We start from the raw sequence: 23,449 nt of genomic DNA, 5'->3' as shown, positions 1-23,449 counted from the left end.
ATGACCATAACATTACAATGTTTCATAATGATCCATTCAAAACTGAATGCCTAACTTCTACTTCACAAGATTCTGTTATAATTTACATCCGGTTAAAAGTCACGAAAGGGGAATAACTCAAACAAAACTCACAACAGTCATTTGTCAGTAAGTGCATCTTCAGATGATGATTATAACACTGTCTAATCTTTGGGACTAACTGTTCTAGTGAGATAGTGTTATACAATGCGTTAAGATTTAACAATAATTGCAGTGATTTTGGCTGTATGCACATATTCAGATGATGACCATAATATTCACTGCAATCCATTAAAGACTTTCTGTGCTAACGAAATTCTGTTCCGGATGGATGGATGAATGGACAGATAGACACCAGGATGACTGTACATCCCCACCTCAATAAAGGTGTGACCATAATGACAAAAAGAGAACCAAAAGAACAAGAGAGAACAAATAGAAATATTCTTGTAAAATTTCATAAATCAAGTCATGGAACGTAAAACATGTCAAAGTTGGTTTGGTAATTCGTATGCCAGAAGTTACTAAGAGCTGATGATAGTTAGCTGCATGTACTGCGAACTTGTTACCAAATTTCTGTGCAAAGGATGCATTTCAAATAAGATCACACTGTACTGAAGACACATCCCAGCTGCATGCTTCTGTGATCAATTCTGACCAAAAATAAAAACGACCAAATCCAGTAAAATCTTGAATGTAGGACAAAGTTACCTATTTTGATAAGATATACACAAATAAATGCATCTGCATACCAAGTTGCAAGACTGTAATTCATAATGCCTCAGAAAATGGCCTCAATGAAACATTATTCAGTGACTTAATATTGGCAAGGTGGCATTATACTCGTGAATATGCATCCAGCAACTACACTGCATGCTTCCGTTGCCAATAATGCCTCAGAAACTGGCCTCAATGAAACATTATTCAGTGACCTAATATTGGCAAGGTGGCATTATACTCATCAAGATGCATCCAGCAAGTACACTGTATGCTTCTGTTGCCAATAATGCAGTAGAAACTGGCCTTAATACAAAATTTCATGGAAGTCACTAATGCATAATCCATGGTCAATAATGTCTCAGAATCTGATTATAAGCAACTTCTCTCAAGTTATTAAAGTGTAAAATAAAAATAGGTTAAAGCGATGGATGTATGTGCATATATAAAACAGATGAGAGTAACATTATCAGCTTCCTACAATTGTAGCATGGCATACAATTAACCCTATCAAATGAATATTTAGTCCATTTACAACACAGTGATCTAGCCCACAAAGGATATAAATCATTTTGCTAAGCACATATCATTTTTATGAAGTGCTTGTAAAAATTATTCATTTTAACAAATAAGCACAATTAATGTTTTGATTTCAATATTCTTATATTACAAAAAAAAATTCTATTTATTGGATGATTTTTGCTTCATATTCATATACTTTTCATGATCTGTTAGAAATTGTTATCCTTTACAAACATCTTTTTCCTTTTGTTCAGAAAGAGTGAGTCATCAATGTCTGGGTTAAAAAAGAGAAAAGACAGATGGGAAGCAAGCAGAGGAATAATAGGTTACTGAATTTGTATGGTAAAATATGAATGAGTTTTTCAGATGGAAATACTGCACAAACTTGGGAGTGAAGTATATCCATCCAACAAAAGGAGTTCATATTTTCCCATACAAATGCAGTAACCTTTTTATTATATGCTCATTTTCTTATTCTACCTAAAGCTTAACTATGTAAACGAAAATACACTACAAGAAACAAAGTAACTGACTGTATGCTGTAAGCCGAACTAAATACACAATCGCAGATTCATCATTACACAACAACAACAGTATTAATGCACACATAACTCTGGCCTGATAAATTTGAACTTAGTTGCACGTTAGACATAACTTTCTGAAGAAAATGGCGTCATGGTCTACTTAAAATTGAAATTCGGAGTTATATTGTGAATGAATGTGCATTGCAACAACTTTTCCATTTGATCTGGAATAGATTTTGGTATTTTTGTCGTTTCTACGAAATTTTGTGATTATGGACTGGATTTATGTGCCAATTCTACATGAAGTACATCAGATTTCAGCAGCGATGGAGCAGCGTGTTGACATCTGCAAGAGTGTTTCTGTTCTGCCATTGAATGCTTGAAATCATAATGTGGAAAAAATATGAAGGCTTTCAATTGCAATTATCAAAAAGACACAATGGAATATAATGTTTATTTCATTTTGAGTGCAGTAAGGAGGATTTAATTGCACTTGGAATATAGTCAAAATTACAGTACAATTGCAAAATGTGTAATCAAGCTTGAGAACCCATGATATGACTCATGTAATTCGGATTTGCAGAACTAAGAAGGTAATTTTCAGGAAATTTAGGATGTAAAACTGTAAGTATATTTTTTGCCATTCTTATTAACAGTTAAAGAAGACAGTTTATTCCTTGTCACTTGCATGCTATTTGTAAGAAACCTGTCTGGCATCTATAGCTAGCCTAAATCCAAAACACTGTATCAAAAAAGTTAACACGAAATGTGCCAAAGCAGCTGTTATGTGGCAGTCCATGAAACATCTGCTTTAGTTCATTAAGTTGGTTTACTTCATCCACAGACAAATAAAATAAATCAAAAGTGCTGGCATCTGCATCCATTGTTTGTTTACAATAGAAGGTAATCCTTTATTCACGCGAGTTTAATATCGCAAAATACTGCATGATTCTGACAATGTACAGAGAAAAAAATGAGCATATAATAATAAACTATATTGCATGCATATTTAATATTACCCCAAACAGTAACCTACATTGACCTAAAATGAAAAAATGTTACCCAACCATACTCATGGCAACATAAAGGGTTCCGTGATGGTATCACTATTTGCTGTTGTATGGTAGACTGAAATATTAGCCTATACATAGTACTATCATGGTACCAAAGTTCTGGTTGAATACAGAAATAGAATCGTAATGCTGGCAATAACAACAAAACATTATAAGTCTCCCTATTTTTCTACAACTTTATATGTATATTTGTAGGGTTGCTTTCTTTTGACATCATTATATGTATATTTATATAGGCTGCTTTTTGTTTCTACAGTTTTATATATACATTTGTAAGTTTATATATACATTTGTAATGCTGAGTTTGTTTCTTCATCTTTATATATACATTTGTAAGGCTCGCTTTGTTTCTACTAAGATAGTACTGAAAATCGTCTACAGCATACATTGTAAAAATTTAACCAGTTGCAGCAGAGAAATAGCATTTAAACTGATAACTAGAAAAAAGCAAAACAAGTTTAAATAATCACGAATCTACAAATACCTGAAACATTTTCTCATATATGTATGACATGTACAGAATATATAAAAACAATCAGGTAAAAAACAAACAAAAAAATCCCTTCTGGGACACAAGTTCTTGTTTAATTTATGGAAGTAGCTACCAAACGTCATCTTGAGTTGATGTTAAAGCTGTTTTGTTTATTAGTAGAAATGCACTGATAAAGAGATTTATGTTATCATGTACCCAAAGCTATTTGGCCTTTCTGTAGAAATGCACTAATAAATAGACTAATATGTTATCATTTGTCCCAAGCTATTTTGTTTTTAGTAGAAATGCACTGATAAATAGATTTATGTTATCATGTGCCCAAAGCTATTTTGTCTTTCTGTAGAAATGCACTAATAAATAGACTGATATGTTATCATTTGTCCCAAGATATTTTGTTTTTTAGTAGAAATGCAATGATAAATAGATTTATGTTATCATGTGCCCAAAGCTATTTTGTCTTTCTGTAGAAACGCACTAATAAATAGACAGATATGTTATCATTTGTCCCAAACTCTTTTGTTTTTTTAAGCAGAAATGCAATGATAAATGGATTTTTATCATGTACCCACAGCTATTTTGACTCTCTGTAGAAATACACTGATATATAGATTTATCCTACGCCATGCTGACATTAGGTTAGTATAAACAAAGCAACATGAACAAGCAATTAATGGAAAGGTCAAGGTTACAAGGTTAACAGAGATAAATGCATCTGGCAGGTCCATTAATTTGGTATGAAAGAAATGTGAAGCCCTATGAAAAATGGCTGATAATGATGATTATTACTTGATAATCACTAAAGATAAATTTGATGAAAAATAAAAAAAAACATTAATGTATCGTGATTAAAAAGCATAAGAATAGAATGTTATGTCATTTTTATGAAATTCCACCGCAATCAAATTTACATTTTCATCCTCAGTCACATAAATGCAACCTACCTTGTCTCAAGAACAGAAAAAATGTAGACTTGTACACAAATGTTACAAAAACAGTATTTACAGAGTTTTTATAAAAAATATTTTTTGCATGTACATAACTTTTATAGTAGAAAGTGAAAGAAATTGTTGGGGGGGGGGAGATTGTGCAACATGAATTATGATCAAATTTCTGTAACTTTCAATCAAAAGTGAAGCATTTGCAGATTGCTAGTAGTTAAGCACATAGGCAACAATGTATCAATTACTGTGCAGACATACAGTTATATATGTATCCTACCTTACACAGGTATGCAAAATATGAATTTCCTGTACTTCATTATCAACATAAACTTTTGCTGAAGATAAACATGTCAAGTACTGCTGGATACAAATTTGCATACATATATAAATTTGTCTTCTGTGTACTCTAAGTGGAAAGTTACATCATATTATACTGAATTTCAACACCTTGATAGATTTTAGTACACCCCTCCTTTTTTATAAAAGATAGGAAGTTAAGTATTACGGGCTATTTTCTACCCTTATTTTGGTTCACATTTCTTTCATGGCTATGGAAGGTACAATTTAGGGTACAACATGGTTCATTACATGTAGCTGGTATGACTGTCAGACGTAAATACCTTCAACTGTCAGTTCAGCTGTACTTCTAGATTCTCCTGCAATATTCTCTGCTTTGCATGTAACAAATATCTCAGTATCGTCTACTGAAATATCTCTAATTTCTAATGTAGCCATGCTGTCTTCAAAATTCATGCAATATTTTGGACTCTCCGACACAACTGTATCGTCATTAATAAGCCAGGAAATTTTAGGCTTTGGAATTCCTGTCACCCTGCATTTAAATATGGCAGTCTCAGTTTCGTTGACAATGACATCAGAAAGAGGCTGTCTAAAGACAGGAGCCTCAATATGAATCAGGACTTCAGCATTGCTAGTGGCAACACCTCTGTCATTCATAGCTTTGATAGTGTATTCCCCTTCATCTTCAGGAATACTGTGTTCAATGGTCAGACAAGCTATATCGTCTTCATATTCACACCTGCAAAAGATTTATTTTATTTTATTAAACATTAAAAGTCAATGCAATGTAAATCTAAACCTTTTGTAACTATACAATTTCTCATAACTGGCAAGATAACTAAATTAAACGGACACACACATACACACACACACACACACACACACAGAGTCACATTTCAGTTGTCAACTGTAACCCAAAAAATTAACCCAGATCTGCCAGTGCATAATGAACTTGATGATCAAGGTCTGTGTTGCTTGTTCTGCTGATTATTTCTAACACACTGCAAAAACCCAGATCTACTGGTACTTTATATGATGGCAGATATGGGTCTGTGCAGTTTACAGATGGATCTGACTTATAAGTATATATGGTATAGCATACAATTACCAGTTACATTGGTATGAGTATATATCTTATAAGATATAATTTACATTCTTTTTTTTTCTTCTAGATATATACCGTATATATTCTCTTATAAGTCAAAATCAACTGCAAACTGCAGGAGTAGTCAGTAGAACAAACAACACAGACCCTGATCTGCAAGCACATTATGTTATAGAAAATATTTGTCGTTTGCAATTTGCCTCAACTTATAAGCGAGTATATACAGTACCTGAAATATGATGAAGATGACCTACACATAATTTACATCAATCAAGGACATTAGAACTGGGATAACCAAGGCAGCCTTAGTAGCCTGACCAAATTATAAACAAGATGACCTACACATAATTTACATCAATCAAGGACATTAGAACTGGGATAACCAAGGCAGCCTTAGTAGCCTGACCAAATTATAAACAAGATGACCTACACATAATTTACATCAATCAAGGATATTGGAACTGGGATAACCAAGGTAGCCTTAGTAACCTGACCAAATTATAAACAAGGTGACCTACACATAATTTACATCAATCAAGGACACTGAAACTAGGATAACCAAGGCAGCCTTAGTAGCCCGACCAAATTATAAACAAGATTCCCTTGATGAGACTGATGCTCTACTGGGCAAAAGAATTCAAGGAATTCAAGATAACACAATGTCTTCTTTTTAACTGTCAAATTTTGAAACCATCTCAGATATTCTTCAGCGATGTAAAGATTTTAAAATTAGCTGTTGTGATGGACATATTGGATGTCAGATTGGAACTATTTTCATTGAGGACAAAGTACCTTAGATACCATTAGAAGTCTTGTCGTGAAAACCCCATGTTATAGTGGTCATCCATTTAGGGAGAATAACAACAGCATTCTTATGACAATCATCATAGCAGCCATATTGTATGCATGACAGGCACATTTTCATTTAGGACCAGCTAGGTATCGTAAGAAGTCTATTGGTAAAAACCCCATGTAGATATATCATCCATTTTGTGAGAAGTAGAGATAATATTTTCAAGACAGCCTACATGGCATACTGAGCAGATATTTCTGTGCTTCAAATCTGTGAATTTCACTGGATGCAGCAGCAAGCAACTGCATCCGATCAAAATTACATAATTCAAATTTGAACACTGTTACTACAAGATCAAGACAACAGGAGCACACAACTTGAATGGACTTTTAAATAAGCAATTTTTCACTGCCGGTCCATGTTTGCACAAATACCTTCTTTCACCAAATACACCTGTAATGGATTCCCTCAGGTACATGCTCATACTTTTGATGTTAAACTTAAAAAGTAACCAGTTTCAGTCAGTTGCCTCCAACACTTTTGGCCAATGTACAATACACCATGCTGCTGGTTAATTGGCATTGCATAATAAGGGAGGCAACTCATGAAATATAACAGGTGTCAATAGGACAAAGCACCAATATATCTGTTCGATCTGCCAAGGTGTAGATAAGGTTATTATATCAGAACCTTGGCTAGCAAAGATCCCAACATGGTGGCTATATTGCGGTTTATTCATTTTATTAAGTACCACCGGGACACTATAAGAACTCTTCTGATGAAAATCCTATGTCAAAACAAATTTCTATTTACACGGAGCAATGAAAACAAGTTTTTTAAGATGGCCAGGTATCAGATGTCAGATCAACACCATTTTAATTTAGGATCAATAAAACATTAAAGGTTTATTTTGTAATGAAAATCCCATGCTGATTGAACACTCATTCAGGAGAAGTAGTTTTAAGATTTTCAAGCTGGGCACTGTGCCAGCCATAAGACAGATATCATACTGGCACCATTTTCATTTAGGACTAACAAGACATCATAAGATGTCTCCTGGTGAAAATAGCATGTCATTATAACTTTCCATTTAAAAGAAGTAGTGATAAAGAGAATTATAAGACAGATGCTGTGGCACATCGGTTCCATTTTCATTAAGGAACAACAAGATGTTCAACATGGATGCTGTGATTGCCAAATCGGATATGATCGGACGCACTGGAATAATATTTTAAATCAGAGATCAGATTGGGAACAGTAACCTTGGTTTCCTGCGCTGCAAACACCAAATCAACAATGAGGAAGTACAAACTGCAGCATATTTCACTCTGGTTTGACCAGGACTTGAGCACTGCTCAGCTGTGTGAAACATACATAACAAAGGCCTACTAAATAAGATAGAGATGGTTCAGAAAAGAGATAATATATTCACCACAAAAAGATATTGTAATAATAGCAGTGTAAGTGCAATGTTGAATCATCTCCAGTGGGAATCACTTGAACCCAGGTGAACCAAGGCACAGCTGATCATGTTGTACAAGGTAGTAATCACTCTGGTGGACATAGCAGGGGACAAATACCTGACCCTAGGGAAAACCACAGGAACAAGTTACATTTAAGGTCAGCATCAGCTTATTGTTTCAAGTTCAGCTTCTTCCCACATATAAAAGGGACTTGGAACAAATTACCATCAATAATTGCAGAAGCTCCTGACCTGGTATCTCATAAACAGGAGCTTTCCAAGAACTAGTCAGCTAAAAATAAGACCTAGTGATTCTCAGGGCTATGCTGGCTGACGTTCATTATCTCATCACCCCTACGGCAGCTGGATTGGTCTGAGTATGAAGGGACGAAAACATACACTGACACTCTTTTACTTATTTCTGCCTCTCCTATCTTCTGACTGTCCTATCACTACCATCTTTACTTTATCTCTGACCAGGCATTACCTATTGCTTAACAGTCGAGTGTGACTGCATCGATGTATTTACAGACAGATACATAAGTATAAATTGGTACCGTTTCCTTTAGGACCAACTAGACATCATAAGAGTCTTTTAATGAAAATCCCATGTTGTTATGACAATCCATTCAGGAGGAGTAGCAATAACAAAATTTTCAAGATGCCTGCCTAAGTGGCCATTTTAAATGTCAGATTGGCACCATTTTCATTTAGAGCCAAAAATAAATCATATGAAGTCCTTTAGTGAAAAGTCTATGTTGATCTGACATCCATGTAGGATTAGTTATAAAGAAAATTTCAAGAGCGACAATGTGGTGGCCATATTGGACATAGAATGGTATGACTTTCATGTATGACTCAACAGCCATTCAGGAGGAGTAGCTATAGTAAGATTTTCAAGATGGCTGCCATGGTGTCCAAGATGGCTGCCAAGGTGGCAATGTCCAAGCAGCACCATTTTCATTCAGGACCAACTAGATCGTATGTATGTTTAAAGTTTCATGGCAATCCTCCAGTTAGTTTTGGAAGAGTAGTGATAAAGAATAACAGACAACAGATGACGGATTAAAGACCATCACATCAGCTCTTCTGGACCAGAAAAGTTAAAAAGAAGAATTGGGGGCCACCCCACATGCTTTATAAAATTTCTCTAGCCCCAAAGACCAACTCCCAAAAAAAAAATGTTCTGATGTTGCCCCTATAAATATGGTGATGTGCTTCAATTCTGGTATCATTATCCTATTAGAATCTTTGATACTGTGAAAATGGAAACTAGTTTTGTCTTTGGAAAACAATGCTCCATTGTAGGCCAAAAAGTAAAAATAAAAAAATGCATGAAAACTGGACAAATATAACCAAGACATCTACCTATGAAATGAAAGAACACTACTATATTTACTTATTTTGAAACCTTTGAGATTTAGCCTTCTTCACAAAGGCATATTTAAGTACATAAAAAATTTAATAATGGCTGCAATACTCCCAAAATCTAATGATAATCAGGTTATCTACCATGTTCATATAGGTCATATACCATAGTTCATACAGCCCCAATGAAATTCTGATCAGGTTATATACCATGGTTCATATAGGTCATATACCATAGTTCATACAGCCCCAGTGAAAATACAATCAGGTTATATACCATGGTTCATATAAGTCATATATCCTAGTTCATACAGCCCAGGTGAAAATATAATCAGGTCATATACCATGGGTTCACATAGGTCATATACCCTAGTTCATACAGCCCCAGTGAAAATATAATCAGGTCATATACCATGGTTCACATAGGTCATATACCCTAGTTCATACAGCCCCAGTGAAAATATAATCAGGTCATATACCATGGTTCACATAGGTCATATACCCTAGTTCATACAGCCCCAGTTAAAATCTAATAAAGTCATCAGGATCCAGGTAGATGCTTTTCAAGCAATTGTCAAGGACTTCCAAAAGTTTTCATGAAGCATATTTTTCTCACATAAACTGAAATTTCTTCATAAGCTTTTTTATTTATCACTTCATAAAAAGTTATATGCACAAAAGGTACAAGGAAAGAAAATCTGTATCTAATCATTTATTAAATATTTTTGGGAAAAAGGCAAATAACAAACATCTGAATATAAAATTTGACAAATTTTATCTAATTCAAATTTTCTATATTCCCTCCTATAAATTTATGGGACATGGAACATTTCAAGGGATGTACAGACACATGGCTGGACCCGTAAAGTGGAGGAGGGAAACCTAAGAATATCATTTATTATTTATTTCATCTTCCAATGCCTGAGATTTTACATAACTATCTCTCAACATCTAAAAGTAATGAGCATCATTTTAACTCTCCCCCACCCCCAAAAAATTCTACTCGAGTAAATAGATTTGCACAAAAATCGTGGTCAAATCCCTCTCTATTATTCATGCCCCCAACAAATGATGAAGGTCACATGACATACAATAATTTGTTTATATACAACTGTCTATCAAGGTCAAATTTTCAGTGTAAGCCATTTTTTTATACAATGTCATAGTTGCATGGCTTGCATCTTTGTATGTAAGTGTGCCTTAGCTAAAGCTGACAATATCTTTGTGTCCATATTAGATCAATGTAACCTAAATTTTCAGGGGCACCTGGTAACAATCTTGAAAGAACACAATTCAAGTTTCTTTTCTTCCATAAATGAGCTAAAATCAAGGGGGAAAAGAGGAAAATGACATACTTAAATCTGTGGCCTGCCAACTCTTCTCCATCCTTCATCCAGACAATTTGTGGGCGGGGCTGACCTCTGACATGTGACATCATCACTATGGAAGATCCCAGTTCCACCTCAGTGTCCTCCAGACGAGACAGAAATGTCGGAGCCTCCCCTACAAGAGCAAGCAGGGACATCCACAAACCATGCACATGCATTTCACACAATGATCAACCACAATACATAGAAACTTGCAGATGACATTAATTTAACTATTTACTAAAATTTAATCAATGTAATTTCTTTGCAAACCTTGGAATTAACAGTTCTGAACAAAAACATGCATAATTTTTTAACTAACATTAAAATGAAATTGTAAAAAAAGAACAAGAACTAATAAAATAAAATTTGTGCCCTGAAGTATTCAAGTACGATGGGGCTAGGTAGAACCATGCAAATTCTGAATACACAGAAACTGAGTGTACACTCAAATAAAGTTAGTATAGAGCAAACTTTTAATGACTTTATACTTGGTAAACTCTGTCCTTCAATAGAGAATGTATTAATGGGAAAGATGACATTGATGTTGATGTTGATGATGGTGATAATGATGATATTAAGATGGTGTTGCAGAAGAAATATAGTACACAAAAATACCATCTATACTCACTTATAATTCAAGTCAAACTGCAAGCAACAGAGATCCTGATCTGCCTTTACATCATGTGCTGGCAGTTCAGGTCTATGTTGTTTATTGTACAGATTACTCCTAACAATCAGCACTGACCTAGATCTCCCATCACATTATATGATCACAGATATGGGTCTGTGTAATTTGCAGTCAGACTAAACTTATGAGCAAGTATATATGGTACATGAAACTCTTCAGTCTGAGATTGACATGTAAATCAAATGGAAAATATAAATTAACATGCTGCATCATCAAACAACATGGACATTCAATTTCGGTCTGTAAGAAATGACCAGAAAACAGAATTTCAGTGAATGTTTATGAGGCTTCCTGTAACAATTAGATGGATGTATTGATATGATGTTTAACCAAATGCATAAAAATGTACCCATTCTGAAGGAGAGAAAAATGATGGAATAAGTGACAAATTGCATACAGGGTTAGTTCTTCTGACCAAACAATTAAAATTTGTGGAAAAAATGACTTGATAATGTTAATTTTTTTAATGCAATGTCCTAATAAGGAATTAGAACATACCTGATATAATACTCCCAACCAGCAAGTAAGGTACATGATAACTACTGAAATGCAATACATTTGTGCATGAAATGGACTTACCTGAAGGATTGACAAAAAGTTCTGCTCGGCTTGTAGCTTTGCCTGCAATATTGGTGGCAGTGACTGTGTATTCTGCATCATCGTCAACATTAATGTCCTTGATGATGAGAGAAGCAAACTTGCCACGCAAGTCAATCACAAAGCGGTCATCGTTTGGAATTTCCACACCATCACGGAACCTGGAAATGGGGGAAAACAAGGTGTTTAGTTCAGAGCAAAAGGAAATGAAAAGGAAAGATGATGATGGTTTAAAATCCAATGTAACTGAAATGATGTTATGTTGCACAGTATTTTGAAATAAATACAGCAATCCCTCACTTTAATCCATCCCAGTTTATTTTATAACAGTAGATAATATGCATAACATACTTCATTATAGCATAGCATTGCTGTAAGGCAACATACGTCATTATAGCATAGCATTGCTGTAAGGCAACATACATCATTATAGCATAGCGTTGCTGTAAGGCAATATACATCATTATAACATAGCATTGCTGTAAGGCAATATACATCATTATAGCATAGCGTTGCTGTAGGGCAACATACATCATTATAACACAGCATTGCTGTAAGGCGACATACTCCATTATAGCATAGCTTTGCTGTAAGGCAACATACTTTATTATAGCATAGCCTTGCTGTAAGGCAACATACTTCATTATAGCATAGCGTTGCTGTAAGGCAATATACATCATTATAACACAGCGTTGCTGTAAGGCAATATACATCATTATCACATAGCATTGCTGTAAGGCAATATACATCATTACAGCATAGTGCTGCTGTAAGGCAACATACATCATTATAACACAGCATTGTTGTAAGGCAACATACTTCATTATAGCATAGCTTTGCTGTAAGGCAACATACTTCATTATAGCATAGTGTTGCTCTAAGGCAACATACTTCATTATAGCATTGCGTTGCTGTAAGGAAACATACATCATTATAACACAGCATTGCTGTAAGGCAACATACTTCATTATAGCATAGCTTTGTTGTAATGCAACATACTTCATTATAACATAGCATTGCTGTAAGGCAACATACATCATTATAACACAGCAATGCTGTAAGGCAACATACTTCATTATAGCATAGCTTTGTTGTAAGGCAACATACTTCATTTTAGCATAGCTTTGTTGTAAAGCAACATATTTCATTATAGCATAGCTTTGCTGTAATGCAACATACTTCATTTTAGCATAGCTTTGTTGTAAAGCAACATATTTCATTATAGCATAGCTTTGCTGTATGGCAATTGTGTACTGTGTCCAAACAATTTCTCTACTCATATGAAAATAAATTGATTTTTATTTTTGTCAATACATTTCATGTGCAGATCAATAATGTTGAGGTAGGGAAAATTATAAATATAACAGCTGCTAAATATCTCACAGATTTGAATGCATACTTGCTGCCAGTAAATGGATTTATTTATGACATTTACCAGTAACTGAAAACTTGCTGCCAGTAAATAATATGTCACGTTTATCAGTGACTGAAAGCTTGCCTGCCAGTAAATGGATTTATTTGTGACATTTACCAGTGACTGAAAACTTGCTGCCAGTAAATAATATGTCACGTTTATCAGTGACTGAAAACTTGCTGCCAGTAAATGGATTTATTTGTGACATTTACCAGTGACTGAAAACTTGCTGCCAGTAAATATGTCACGTTTATCAGTGACTGAAAGCTTGCTGCCAGTAAATGGATTTATTTGTGACATTTACCACTGACTGAAAGCTTGCTGTCAGTAAATGGATTTATTTGTGACATTTACCAGTGACTGAGAACTTGCTGCCAGTAAATGGATTTATTTATGCATTAACCAGTGACAGAAAACTTGCTGCCAGTAAATGGATTAATTTGTGACATATACTGTCAATTCTGCAACTGTTCATGTCACAAACTGTGACAGGGCCTCAGGTGGCCCAGTGGTCTAAAGTGCTTGCCTTTAGTGATGACTGCCGTCTCACCTCTGTCAGCATGGGTTTGAGTCTCAGGCTTAGGTATGTAAGATAGTTTGCCAGTAGCTTCCCATTGGGTCAGTGGTTCTTACTGGGATTTTCCCAGGTTCTTCCTCCACCGGCTATATGGGTCACAATGTACAGCTGAGTATGTTCTGAAAAAATGTCATTAAACCCACAACAACAACAACAAACTGTGACAAGTGCTACTGAGCAAGTACAGCTTCAACGGTAAATGCTGGCCATTAACTGTTCACAAGTCTTGAAAATTTCTGTAGGGTTAAATGTCACTTGCTAAAAATGCCAAGTAAATGTTAGTAGCTGCCATAAGTGGCCCCAGGAAACAAAGATAATGGCAAAACAGTAAATCCTTTAATGCAAAGTTAAAATTTTCAATGTTTTAAAAAGTGCAAGACCCTTCTCCACTGCAACTTCATCATGAGATTTCTAATTTAACAAAATGGTTGCCTCTGTTAGCTGCTTCTTCAAAACATCTACAAGGGCACATTAGAGCAATATTGCACATTATCAAGGTACAACATCTGAGCCATATTGCACATCATCAGGGTACAACAGAGCAAAACTGCACATTATCAAGGTACAACATCTGAGTCATACTGCACATTATCAGGGTACAACATCAGACCAATATTGCACATTATAAGGGTACAACAGCAGGAAGTATGAAAGGCATAAAATGTCAAACAAATTAACTTACGTTAACAGACTGAAAAATTGTACTCACCATTTGATTTCTGGGAATGGTCTGCCAGTGACTTTTACAAACAAGGTTAATGTGTCTCCTTCTGTAACTTCCTGATCAGAGAGTTCCTGGATGAAAACTGGGATGGTGGCCTCCGTGGAGATATCTTCTGTCAATGACTTTTCCTCCTCAAGGACAAACTTTGTAGAAGAATAAATGTATTTTTATATTATTAAAATGGATTTCATGTATATATATAAATTTTATTCCCTTATTTTAACACAAGACAGCTACCAAGTATACCATGTTATAGAGATATTGCCTTATTTTAACCCAAGACAGCTACCAAGTATACCATGTTATACAGATATTGCCTTATTTTAACACAAGACAGCTACCAAGTATACCATGTTATACAGATATTGCCTTATTTTAACCCAAGACAGCTACCAAGTATACCATGTTATACAGATATTGCCTTATTTTAACACAAGACAGCTACCAAGTATACCATGTTATACAGATATTGCCTTATTTTAACACAAGACAGCTACCAAGTATACCATGTTATACAGATATTGCCTTATTTTAACACAAGACAGCTACCAAGTATACCATGTTATACAGATATTGCCTTATTTTAACACAAGACAGCTACCAAGTATACCATGTTATACAGATATTGCCTTATTTTAACACAAGACAGCTACCAAGTATACCATGTTATACAGATATTGCCTTATTTTAACACAAGACAGCTACCAAGTATACCATGTTATACAGATATTGCCTTATTTTAACCCAAGACAGCTACCAAGTATACCATGTTATAGAGATATTGCCTTATTTTAACACAAGACAGCTACCAAGTATACCATGTTACACAGATATTGCCTTATTTTAACACAAGACAGCTACCAAGTATACCATGTTATAGAGATATTGCCTTATAATGAAAATGAAGTATTTTAACTACCGCTTAATGAGATGGAATCTATGACCATACTCACCTCTTATAACAGGAATGGTGTTATAATGAAGGACCTTAAAGTGGGGGAGTGGGGGAGTTCTAAGCTGACAAAATTGTCTCAAGCATTTAAAAGTCATAAATACTTACATCCCACCCCACCACAACTCCCTGTGTCCAATATATCTGGGACCAAAATTATGGGTGAAAATGCTCCAGTACAAGTGAGTTCATTAAAACCTTAAACTGTTAACATCAAAAAAGACATTTCATTGTCTCAATTTTAAAAAAATTTGGAAACAAAATTATCATCATTGTAATAACAAAGTGGCCCACCTGAGCTTGATATGACCAACTTGGATTACACAAGTTAAAAGAGGTTGCTATGGTGATGTAAAAACACAACCCTTGGAAACTATCTCCAAAACTTTATATTATGTGGATTTTACATATTTTATTATGGTCTGAAAAATCTTTTCTTCGAAGGTAAGGTCACAATTAAAATGTATCATCTCTTGTTCATAATCAACCTATTTACCAAGTTTCATCAGATTTGGGTAAGAAACATACCCTGTAGATCTACATTTGCATACAGGCTCAGCCAATCAGATGCAAGATCATCTCATGATCTCAAGTTATAGAAACTGTCTAAGACAACAATGACATAAAATTATTTACCAAATTGGAGCAAAATCCGATCAAAATTCATTCTAATGGGTGGTAGCTATCTCAACCAATCAAAATTACCTCATAAATATGCTTACATCTCGCTAACAAAGTCATCCAATATCTTGAAAATATATGGTTGAGCCTGATCTAAACTGGATCATAAATATAGTTGTCAGCAGTTGACAAGCTCAGATGATACGATGCAAGATCACATCAGTAATACGACTGGTTCTCACTCACAATCATAGTCAATGAAAAGCTTGACGATAAAAGCCTAGAAACAGTAACTATTTGACAGCTCAGCCGATCACTTTAATAATATGTCTGGATCCAACTCATTATCTAGCTCTTCTGACAGTTTAATTACAATAAAATCAGAAATATGGACTCCAGAGTGTAATACAAGAAGTGCTTTTTACTGCCATGTATAGTAGCCATTTGTGCAGAACCTAGAAGGCAGATTATTGAGCACTGGATCTCATTGACCTGTATGCATGGTCAAAGTGTGCCATCTTGAATTAAAGTTACTGTTCAGAAAACATTATTCTTTTTCATATTTACCATGATCATGACTACTAACCTTTAAGCCCCTACAGGTTTATTCACTCCAGTACCAGAGCTCCAAGCCATCCACAAATTTGGTAATGGAACTTAGTCTAGAATGAACATTATTTTTGCAAAAATCATTTCACTTGAGCCAGAATGACCTTTATCTTTGATATTTAGAATCCTCTTTATATCTTAGTGCAGCCCTCCACAAATATTGGCCAAGATATGTGGTTTACAACTAAAGTTATTATGCAAAAAACATTTTTCTTCTTTCAGTCAATGACCTTGAACTTTGACCCCAAAGTAAGCTTCTTCCTTAGTTCAAGTGCAAACCATCCTCAAAGTTTAGTGCAGATCTATAATATAAAACTAAGTTGATGTGCAAAACCTATTGTACTTCTTGATTGTCACCTTTTGACCCCAAAAAACACCAGGCTTCTTTCTTACCCAAAGTTCAAATAACCACATACTTTAGTAAAGGTGTATGCCTCAGAAGCCATTTTTCTTCTTTCAGTTAAATGACCTCAGCCTCAGAAATTTGACCCCCAAAATCAGTATTCCTTATCCAAAATGGATGTATCAATAATGTTTGGTTCTGGTATGTGACACATAACTACTATTATTGAGTACAAACCATTTTTGTTCTTTCTTAACACAGACTCCAACCTTTGACCTTTTAACTATGAAATTGACAGGCTTCTACCTTATCTCTGGTGCAAACTATCTAGTCTCATAATGCAGAACTAATATAATTATGTGGAAATTATTTTCCTTTTATCAATGACTTTGACAATGAATTGTAGACTTTTTAAAACCCAAATCCAGGCTATCCACTAAGGCAGTGAAGAAATGTTTTTATCCTGTGGGCATATAATAAAGCAATTTGTTGAAAGACAGACGGATGGATGATGAATACAGTGCCATACCATAAACTCATACCACCTTGCAGCCAGATGAGCTAAAAAAAATGTAAATACATCCAGCTTCCAAGTTCAACTGTAAAATATTAATATTATATGTAGTGCAAAGGAGTATGAATAAGCAAATTGTTTTGATACACATGTCAAATTTGATACATAGGTCAATTTTGATACATAGGTCAATTTTGTGAGAAGAGGAATGGACAAATTCGGAAAATAATATAAGTGAGGGATTTGGATCATGGCCCATGCAACTCATATGCTCATCCAAGAGAATGCTGTATAGCCTCAGCTTCATCAAAGGGGTAGGCCTAGACTGCCTATAATAAGGCCTAGACTGCCTATATTAAGAGCTTAAAACAAAGGCCTAGACTGCAGCCGATAAAAAGAACTTAAAATTAAGGCCTGCTGCTAAAATATCCTTGTTGATTCTACTAAAAGCTTGGACTTGATCTGCTAGCAAAGCCTTCAGTAGTGAGTAACCTTGTCAATGGAAAAGCTAACTGCTAGGGCATACCAGTTTGGCAAGATATTCTTCTGATTTCTCCAATACTGATTCATCTCAAAATTAAAGGAACATCACATGGTTTTAAATTTTGTTGTTGTTGCAATCTGGTTAGTACTCATGAATAAATGCTTTGACCTGAATCACAATAAATATGTTAAAATTGACAAAAACAATCATAACAAATATAACAAAATCAAGAACAAACAAAAAAACAACTCAAAAGCACAAATATTGTGAAAACACACAAAACACACAGGCTTTGTGTCATGAAAATACACAACACACAGGCTTTGTGTTGTGAAAACACACAAAACACACAGGCTTAAATTTCATGAAAAGTTTCACTTTCACTCTTATGCAAAGAAACCTGAGCTTATAACCAATTGTACAGCATGAGAAATACAATGTTTATGCTATATATTTCCAATCAGCAAGAAATATTGGATTAGATATTCAACATTATGAAAAAAGTCTGTTGTAACATATTATAAACCAATATTTGCTTGAAGTGATTAGTCACCACATAATGTTTTCCTGATTTATAATTTTATATTCAAACAAAAGAAAAAGATAACTTTGATTGGCCCAAAGTCATGGACTTACCCCTACAATTACAGAACATAAAACAGAAAGGCTACAACGTGTATTCAAGAAACTGTTTTAAAAGAGCAGTTCTGTTGTAAATTTTACTTGAAAAGAATTAATGATTTCACACAGAATATAAAGATTAATCATGGTCAGAAAATGGACAAACAAGTTCAGAGTTGTAACACATTATGCAAAGCATATTTAAGTAAACAATAACACATGCAAACAAAGTAAATACCAAAACAGTAACTAACCAAGATTTTTGAAGTTACAAAAAAAAACTGAGACAAAGTGACAAAACAAGGTATTTCAAATGACCAAAAATGGATGAAGTAGGCCTGTCACTGCTCATTTGCCTGACATCTGCCTAACAGCCAAATACAAGGGCAGATAGCCAAGAAGTCTTGGTTAGATAGATGCTTCGTAAGAGATTTCTTATAAAGCTGTTTATTCTCTATGTTATAAAAATTAATTTTACAAGTTTTTTTTCCAATCAATTTTTGTACCTTCATATATATTTGGTGGATTTTGTACCATGATGTTTTTGGTCAAAGTTGGTCATATTCTACTAACTGCTTTTTAAGAGTTATTTATTTTTCTGTTTTTAGCAACAGAAGCCATATTTAATGATTGATCAACATCATTTCAGTATGTCTGAATGGCCTCTGAGCTAAGATGCTTTCAGTCAAACTCTGCTCAGCAGTTTTGAAACAAAAGTTAAAATGTTGTTATGCTTGGAAAAGCAGTCATAGCTGATGGATGATCAGATTTGTTTGTTTAAATATGAATGAAATTTATCCCAGGATGCTTTCTGTCAAATTGTATAAATCTGAATGAAATTTATCCCAGGATGCTTTCTGTCAAATTGTATAAATCTGAATGAAATTTATCCCAGGATGCTTTCTGTCAAATTCTGTAAGTCTGAATGAAACTTATCCCAGGATGCTTTCTGTCAAATTTGGTTATATTCTTTTGAGTGTTGTTTGACAAGTGGTTTCAGAGTTTGTCTATTCTTTAGCAGTGGCAGTCATTTCTGTCGACATTATGTAGTAACTGGTCAAGGTCTGCAGAGTGGTTGTAGAAAAGAAGTTACTGAAAATTTTTTCTAAGTAATGTTAGCTTTATTCAAGGGTAGAAGATTGATATATTTAAGGGTAGAAGATTGATGTGATTTGTATAAAACTGAAAGCCCCATGCCAGGATGCTTTATCTGTTAAATATGGTCAATTTCTGTTAATCTGTGAAGAAGTTATTTTAAGTTTATACCATAGTTAGTAATGGCAGTTATATTTGATTGTGGTTCAGCATCATTTGTATAAGCCTGAAAGTTCTTCATATCAAGATGCTTCTGATGCATTTGATTAAACTCTACACAGTGGTTTCTAAGATAAATTTGTTCCAAGGTCTTTCTTTTCTTAGTAATAGTGCCATAACTGATGGCAAACTGGAATCATCTGCATAAACCTGACAGGCCTTTGTGTCAAAATACTTGCTGCCACATTTGGTTGAAACTGATCCTGTAGTTCATAAGAATTAGTTGAAAATATCAAAAAATTTTTATCCATGCATAACATATGCTGGGTTTTACAAGAAGTTCACTTCACATTATGACCTGAAGGGCAAAACAAAATTGTCAAAAAATCAACAAACACAGTTTTTAAGTTTGATTAGCAAAGGTTAATATACTTTTCATGCAATAAAATGAACAGCTCAGATTTCTTTGTTCACCATCACTGTCTCTTCTTTCCTGTGCAACCATTTACCTTCTTTGTATCTGGTGTTTGTGCTCCCTCAATCAATGAGTCCTTAGCCTCTTTTCCATGGAGAGACTTTTCCTTGGGACTGAGGCTTGCCTCTGCATCAGAGGTGCCTTTTGATGCCTCAGAGGAGGTATCAAGAGGTTCAACCTCCTCAGGAATCTGTTCAAGAAACTCATCTCTTAGAGTAACATGCATGACCTCCTGAGTTTCCTCTACAACTTCCTCCTGATCAACCTCCTCATCCTCCTCCTGGTATTCAGCATCATATGAAGGTTCTTCAGATGCCTCTTCCAGTGGTACATCCTCTTCCTCAGATGAGGTATACTCCCTGACCTTCAGTAACTGTCCTTCTGGTTTCTCTGGTACCATTATTTCATACTCTTCAAAAATTTCATAAGATCGGTCTAAGGTGGAGGTTGGCACCTCATTTGCTTCATTCTCATCATGCCTCTCCACATCAGCATGAGGAACCCACTTCTTTGGTTTTTGAAATTCAAAATCATACTGCCTGTCAAATTTTGAAATGTCACCTAAATCATCTGCATCATAAGTCTCAACCAGTGGAAACTCTTCATCCCTTTCAAATTTCTCCAGCTCCAATGTTGGCTTTGTGATAGTAGGAGACTTTACTTTTTTAACATCTTGGATTAAGTCAGGTTTACTTTTAACCTCCTGCTGTGTGGCAAATTGAGGATAATCAACCTTTTCAAACATAACCTCAGTTACAACATCTACTGAACCAGTTTCTGGAGATGTAGCTTCCTCAGTTTGGAAGCTGCTTAGATCTAATCGAGGAACAATTGGTTTTCCAATCTCATCTTGGTATACTTCCCAAAATACTTTTGTTGGAATTGCTCCCATCAGAGATTCATCATAGGAAGAATCATCATCTAAGATTTTCATTTGGAAATGAGAAGGTTCCCTGAATTCTGTCTCAGGTTTGGAAAAATAGTCTTGCTCAATATCTAGATCATCGTGCTTTTCTTCTGCTTCCTTCTGTACATATGGCAATTTTTCAAACTGGGTTTCTTTCTTGACAGTTGATTCTTTTGATTCCTCTGAAGAAGACACTTTCTCCAGTGTCCCTGAGTCATCTTTTTCTTTCAATGGTACCTTGCTGGGCATTTCCTTTGATGACTCAGATTTGTGGTGATCTGATTTTTCACTTTCCTCCTCTTCTTCTGAGCTTGAACTATCACTGGAACTTTCTTTCTGTCCAGCTTTTTCAAAAGTATCCTCCATGTCATCTTTTCTGTCTGCTACAGAGGCCTCTTCAGATTCTGGGAGTTCCTCTACCTCATCCTCAGTCCTGACTGACATTGCAGCATCAAAATATTTATCCGAGATCTCATCTCCATCTAAACCAGCCTCTTCTCTAGCCTCCTGTTGTGCAATCACAAATTCATACTCCTCAATAAGCTTCCTCTCTTCTTCATCAATATCCTGGTATTCATCATACCTTCTAATGTCTTCCTCTCTAGTTTTCAATTCTGGAACTTGTGAATGAGATTGTACAATTTCAAAACTTTCCTCCATTTCAGACAATTTCTTTGCCTCATGATAAGGCTTTAATACTTCAAATTCTTCTGTCTCAACCACCTCCAATTCATCTCCAGGTTTTTCCAAATGTAAAGCCTTGTCTTTTTTATCACCAGTGAATGTCATGTTGCTTTCCTCTTTTTGTTCACTTTCCTTCTCTTCAATGAAAATGTCAACCAACAAGGTTGGCTGGGTATGCTCTACCTCAGTCATGCTGGACTCTATAGTGGTCTCAGCTATTGATATTAAGTCAGATATTAAGTCTGGCTTGGGGTTAAAGTCCTCAATACTAACATGCTGTATCTGCGGTACAATGTCTTGTTCAGTTGTCTCCTCTTGGAGTTCTTCAGTGAGGGCAGTAGGATAGGTCTGTTCAACAGAAATTTCTTCCTTGTAAATTGAATAGCCATGATAAGAGCTACCTTGTGGTTTTAATTTCCAAGTATATACATGCATGTCCTCATTACTGTCTGGGTCATGCAGGTGCTGTGTGGAGAGAACAGAGCATTTCATGCAATCATGCCAAACTGATGTGAAGTTGCACAGATGAGTTTAAATCAACAACACATAATGCCAGACAACTTGTACTGTACTATATAACTGGTATCGTCTGAGATGCATTACTGTTGTGGAATGCACATTTTCATGACTCCTTATATATATATATATATATATATATATATATATATATATATATATATATATATATATATATATATATATATATATATATATATACATAGATACCAGTGAAATAGGATACTTGATGATCTAGCATAATCAGAGCCAAAACCAATGAAATGGGTTACTTGAAAATTTCATATCTGTATTTAATATCAATTTTAATATTTAATATCAAATTTCAAACTGGAAATTGTTCATATTCAAACAGGTTTGTATAATTTTCAAAAGTGTTGACTTCTAAACTATGATTTCCAAGTAATTTGCTAGTCCTACATGGAGTAAATTATATATTCTTTCCAAATTGTATTTTGACCCCCTTCCCTTTCCTTGATACATGACACAATATAAAATCCAATTTGAAATATTCCACACCGAAAATACTGTCAATGTTTCTAATTCTGCTGAAGCAAGTTATTTTCTGTTTCCTCTGTTCCCTAGCTGAAGGATACAAAATTCTCAACCAAGACGCCTGTGATTCCCACCACTGTGCAACCCAAACACCAAATATGCGATCCACACATGCAGAAAATCAGCCCCATGCCATACAAAATGCCCATGTCAAGTTCAAGCATATACATTCAATCTGTCTCTAACGTATGTACAGATAGTTTATCTGAAAATTTGTTGAAATTGTAT

General features: G+C 34.8%; 1 protein-coding gene across 38 annotated transcripts in view; it reads right to left on the bottom strand.

Annotated features, from left to right (window-relative positions):
* Positions 1 to 23,449, bottom strand: part of LOC149789875 (uncharacterized) — a 704,306-nt gene that overhangs the window by 355,218 nt on the left and 325,639 nt on the right. For 37 of the 38 annotated variants that reach the window (XR_016423748.1, XM_089971883.1, XM_089971882.1 and 34 more), the window contains 3 exons: positions 20,594 to 22,498; positions 14,672 to 14,829; positions 11,954 to 12,132 (listed from right to left, as the gene is read on the bottom strand). Coding sequence is in view for 37 of the 38 variants with exons in the window: in XM_089971883.1 (XP_089828009.1) it covers positions 11,954 to 12,132; positions 14,672 to 14,829; positions 20,594 to 22,498 (2,242 nt within the window). In the remaining variant the exon portion in view is untranslated. The remainder of the gene's footprint in view (positions 1 to 11,953; positions 12,133 to 14,671; positions 14,830 to 20,593; positions 22,499 to 23,449) is intronic. The other variant, XM_089971917.1, reaches the window with a different exon arrangement.

This window comes from Sinohyriopsis cumingii, chromosome 10, assembly GCF_028554795.1.
Source record: "Sinohyriopsis cumingii isolate HCF-2022 chromosome 10, ASM2855479v2, whole genome shotgun sequence".
In the NCBI taxonomy this organism is placed as follows: Eukaryota; Metazoa; Mollusca; class Bivalvia; order Unionida; family Unionidae; genus Sinohyriopsis; species Sinohyriopsis cumingii.
This window is presented reverse-complemented; position numbering and strand designations above follow the sequence as displayed.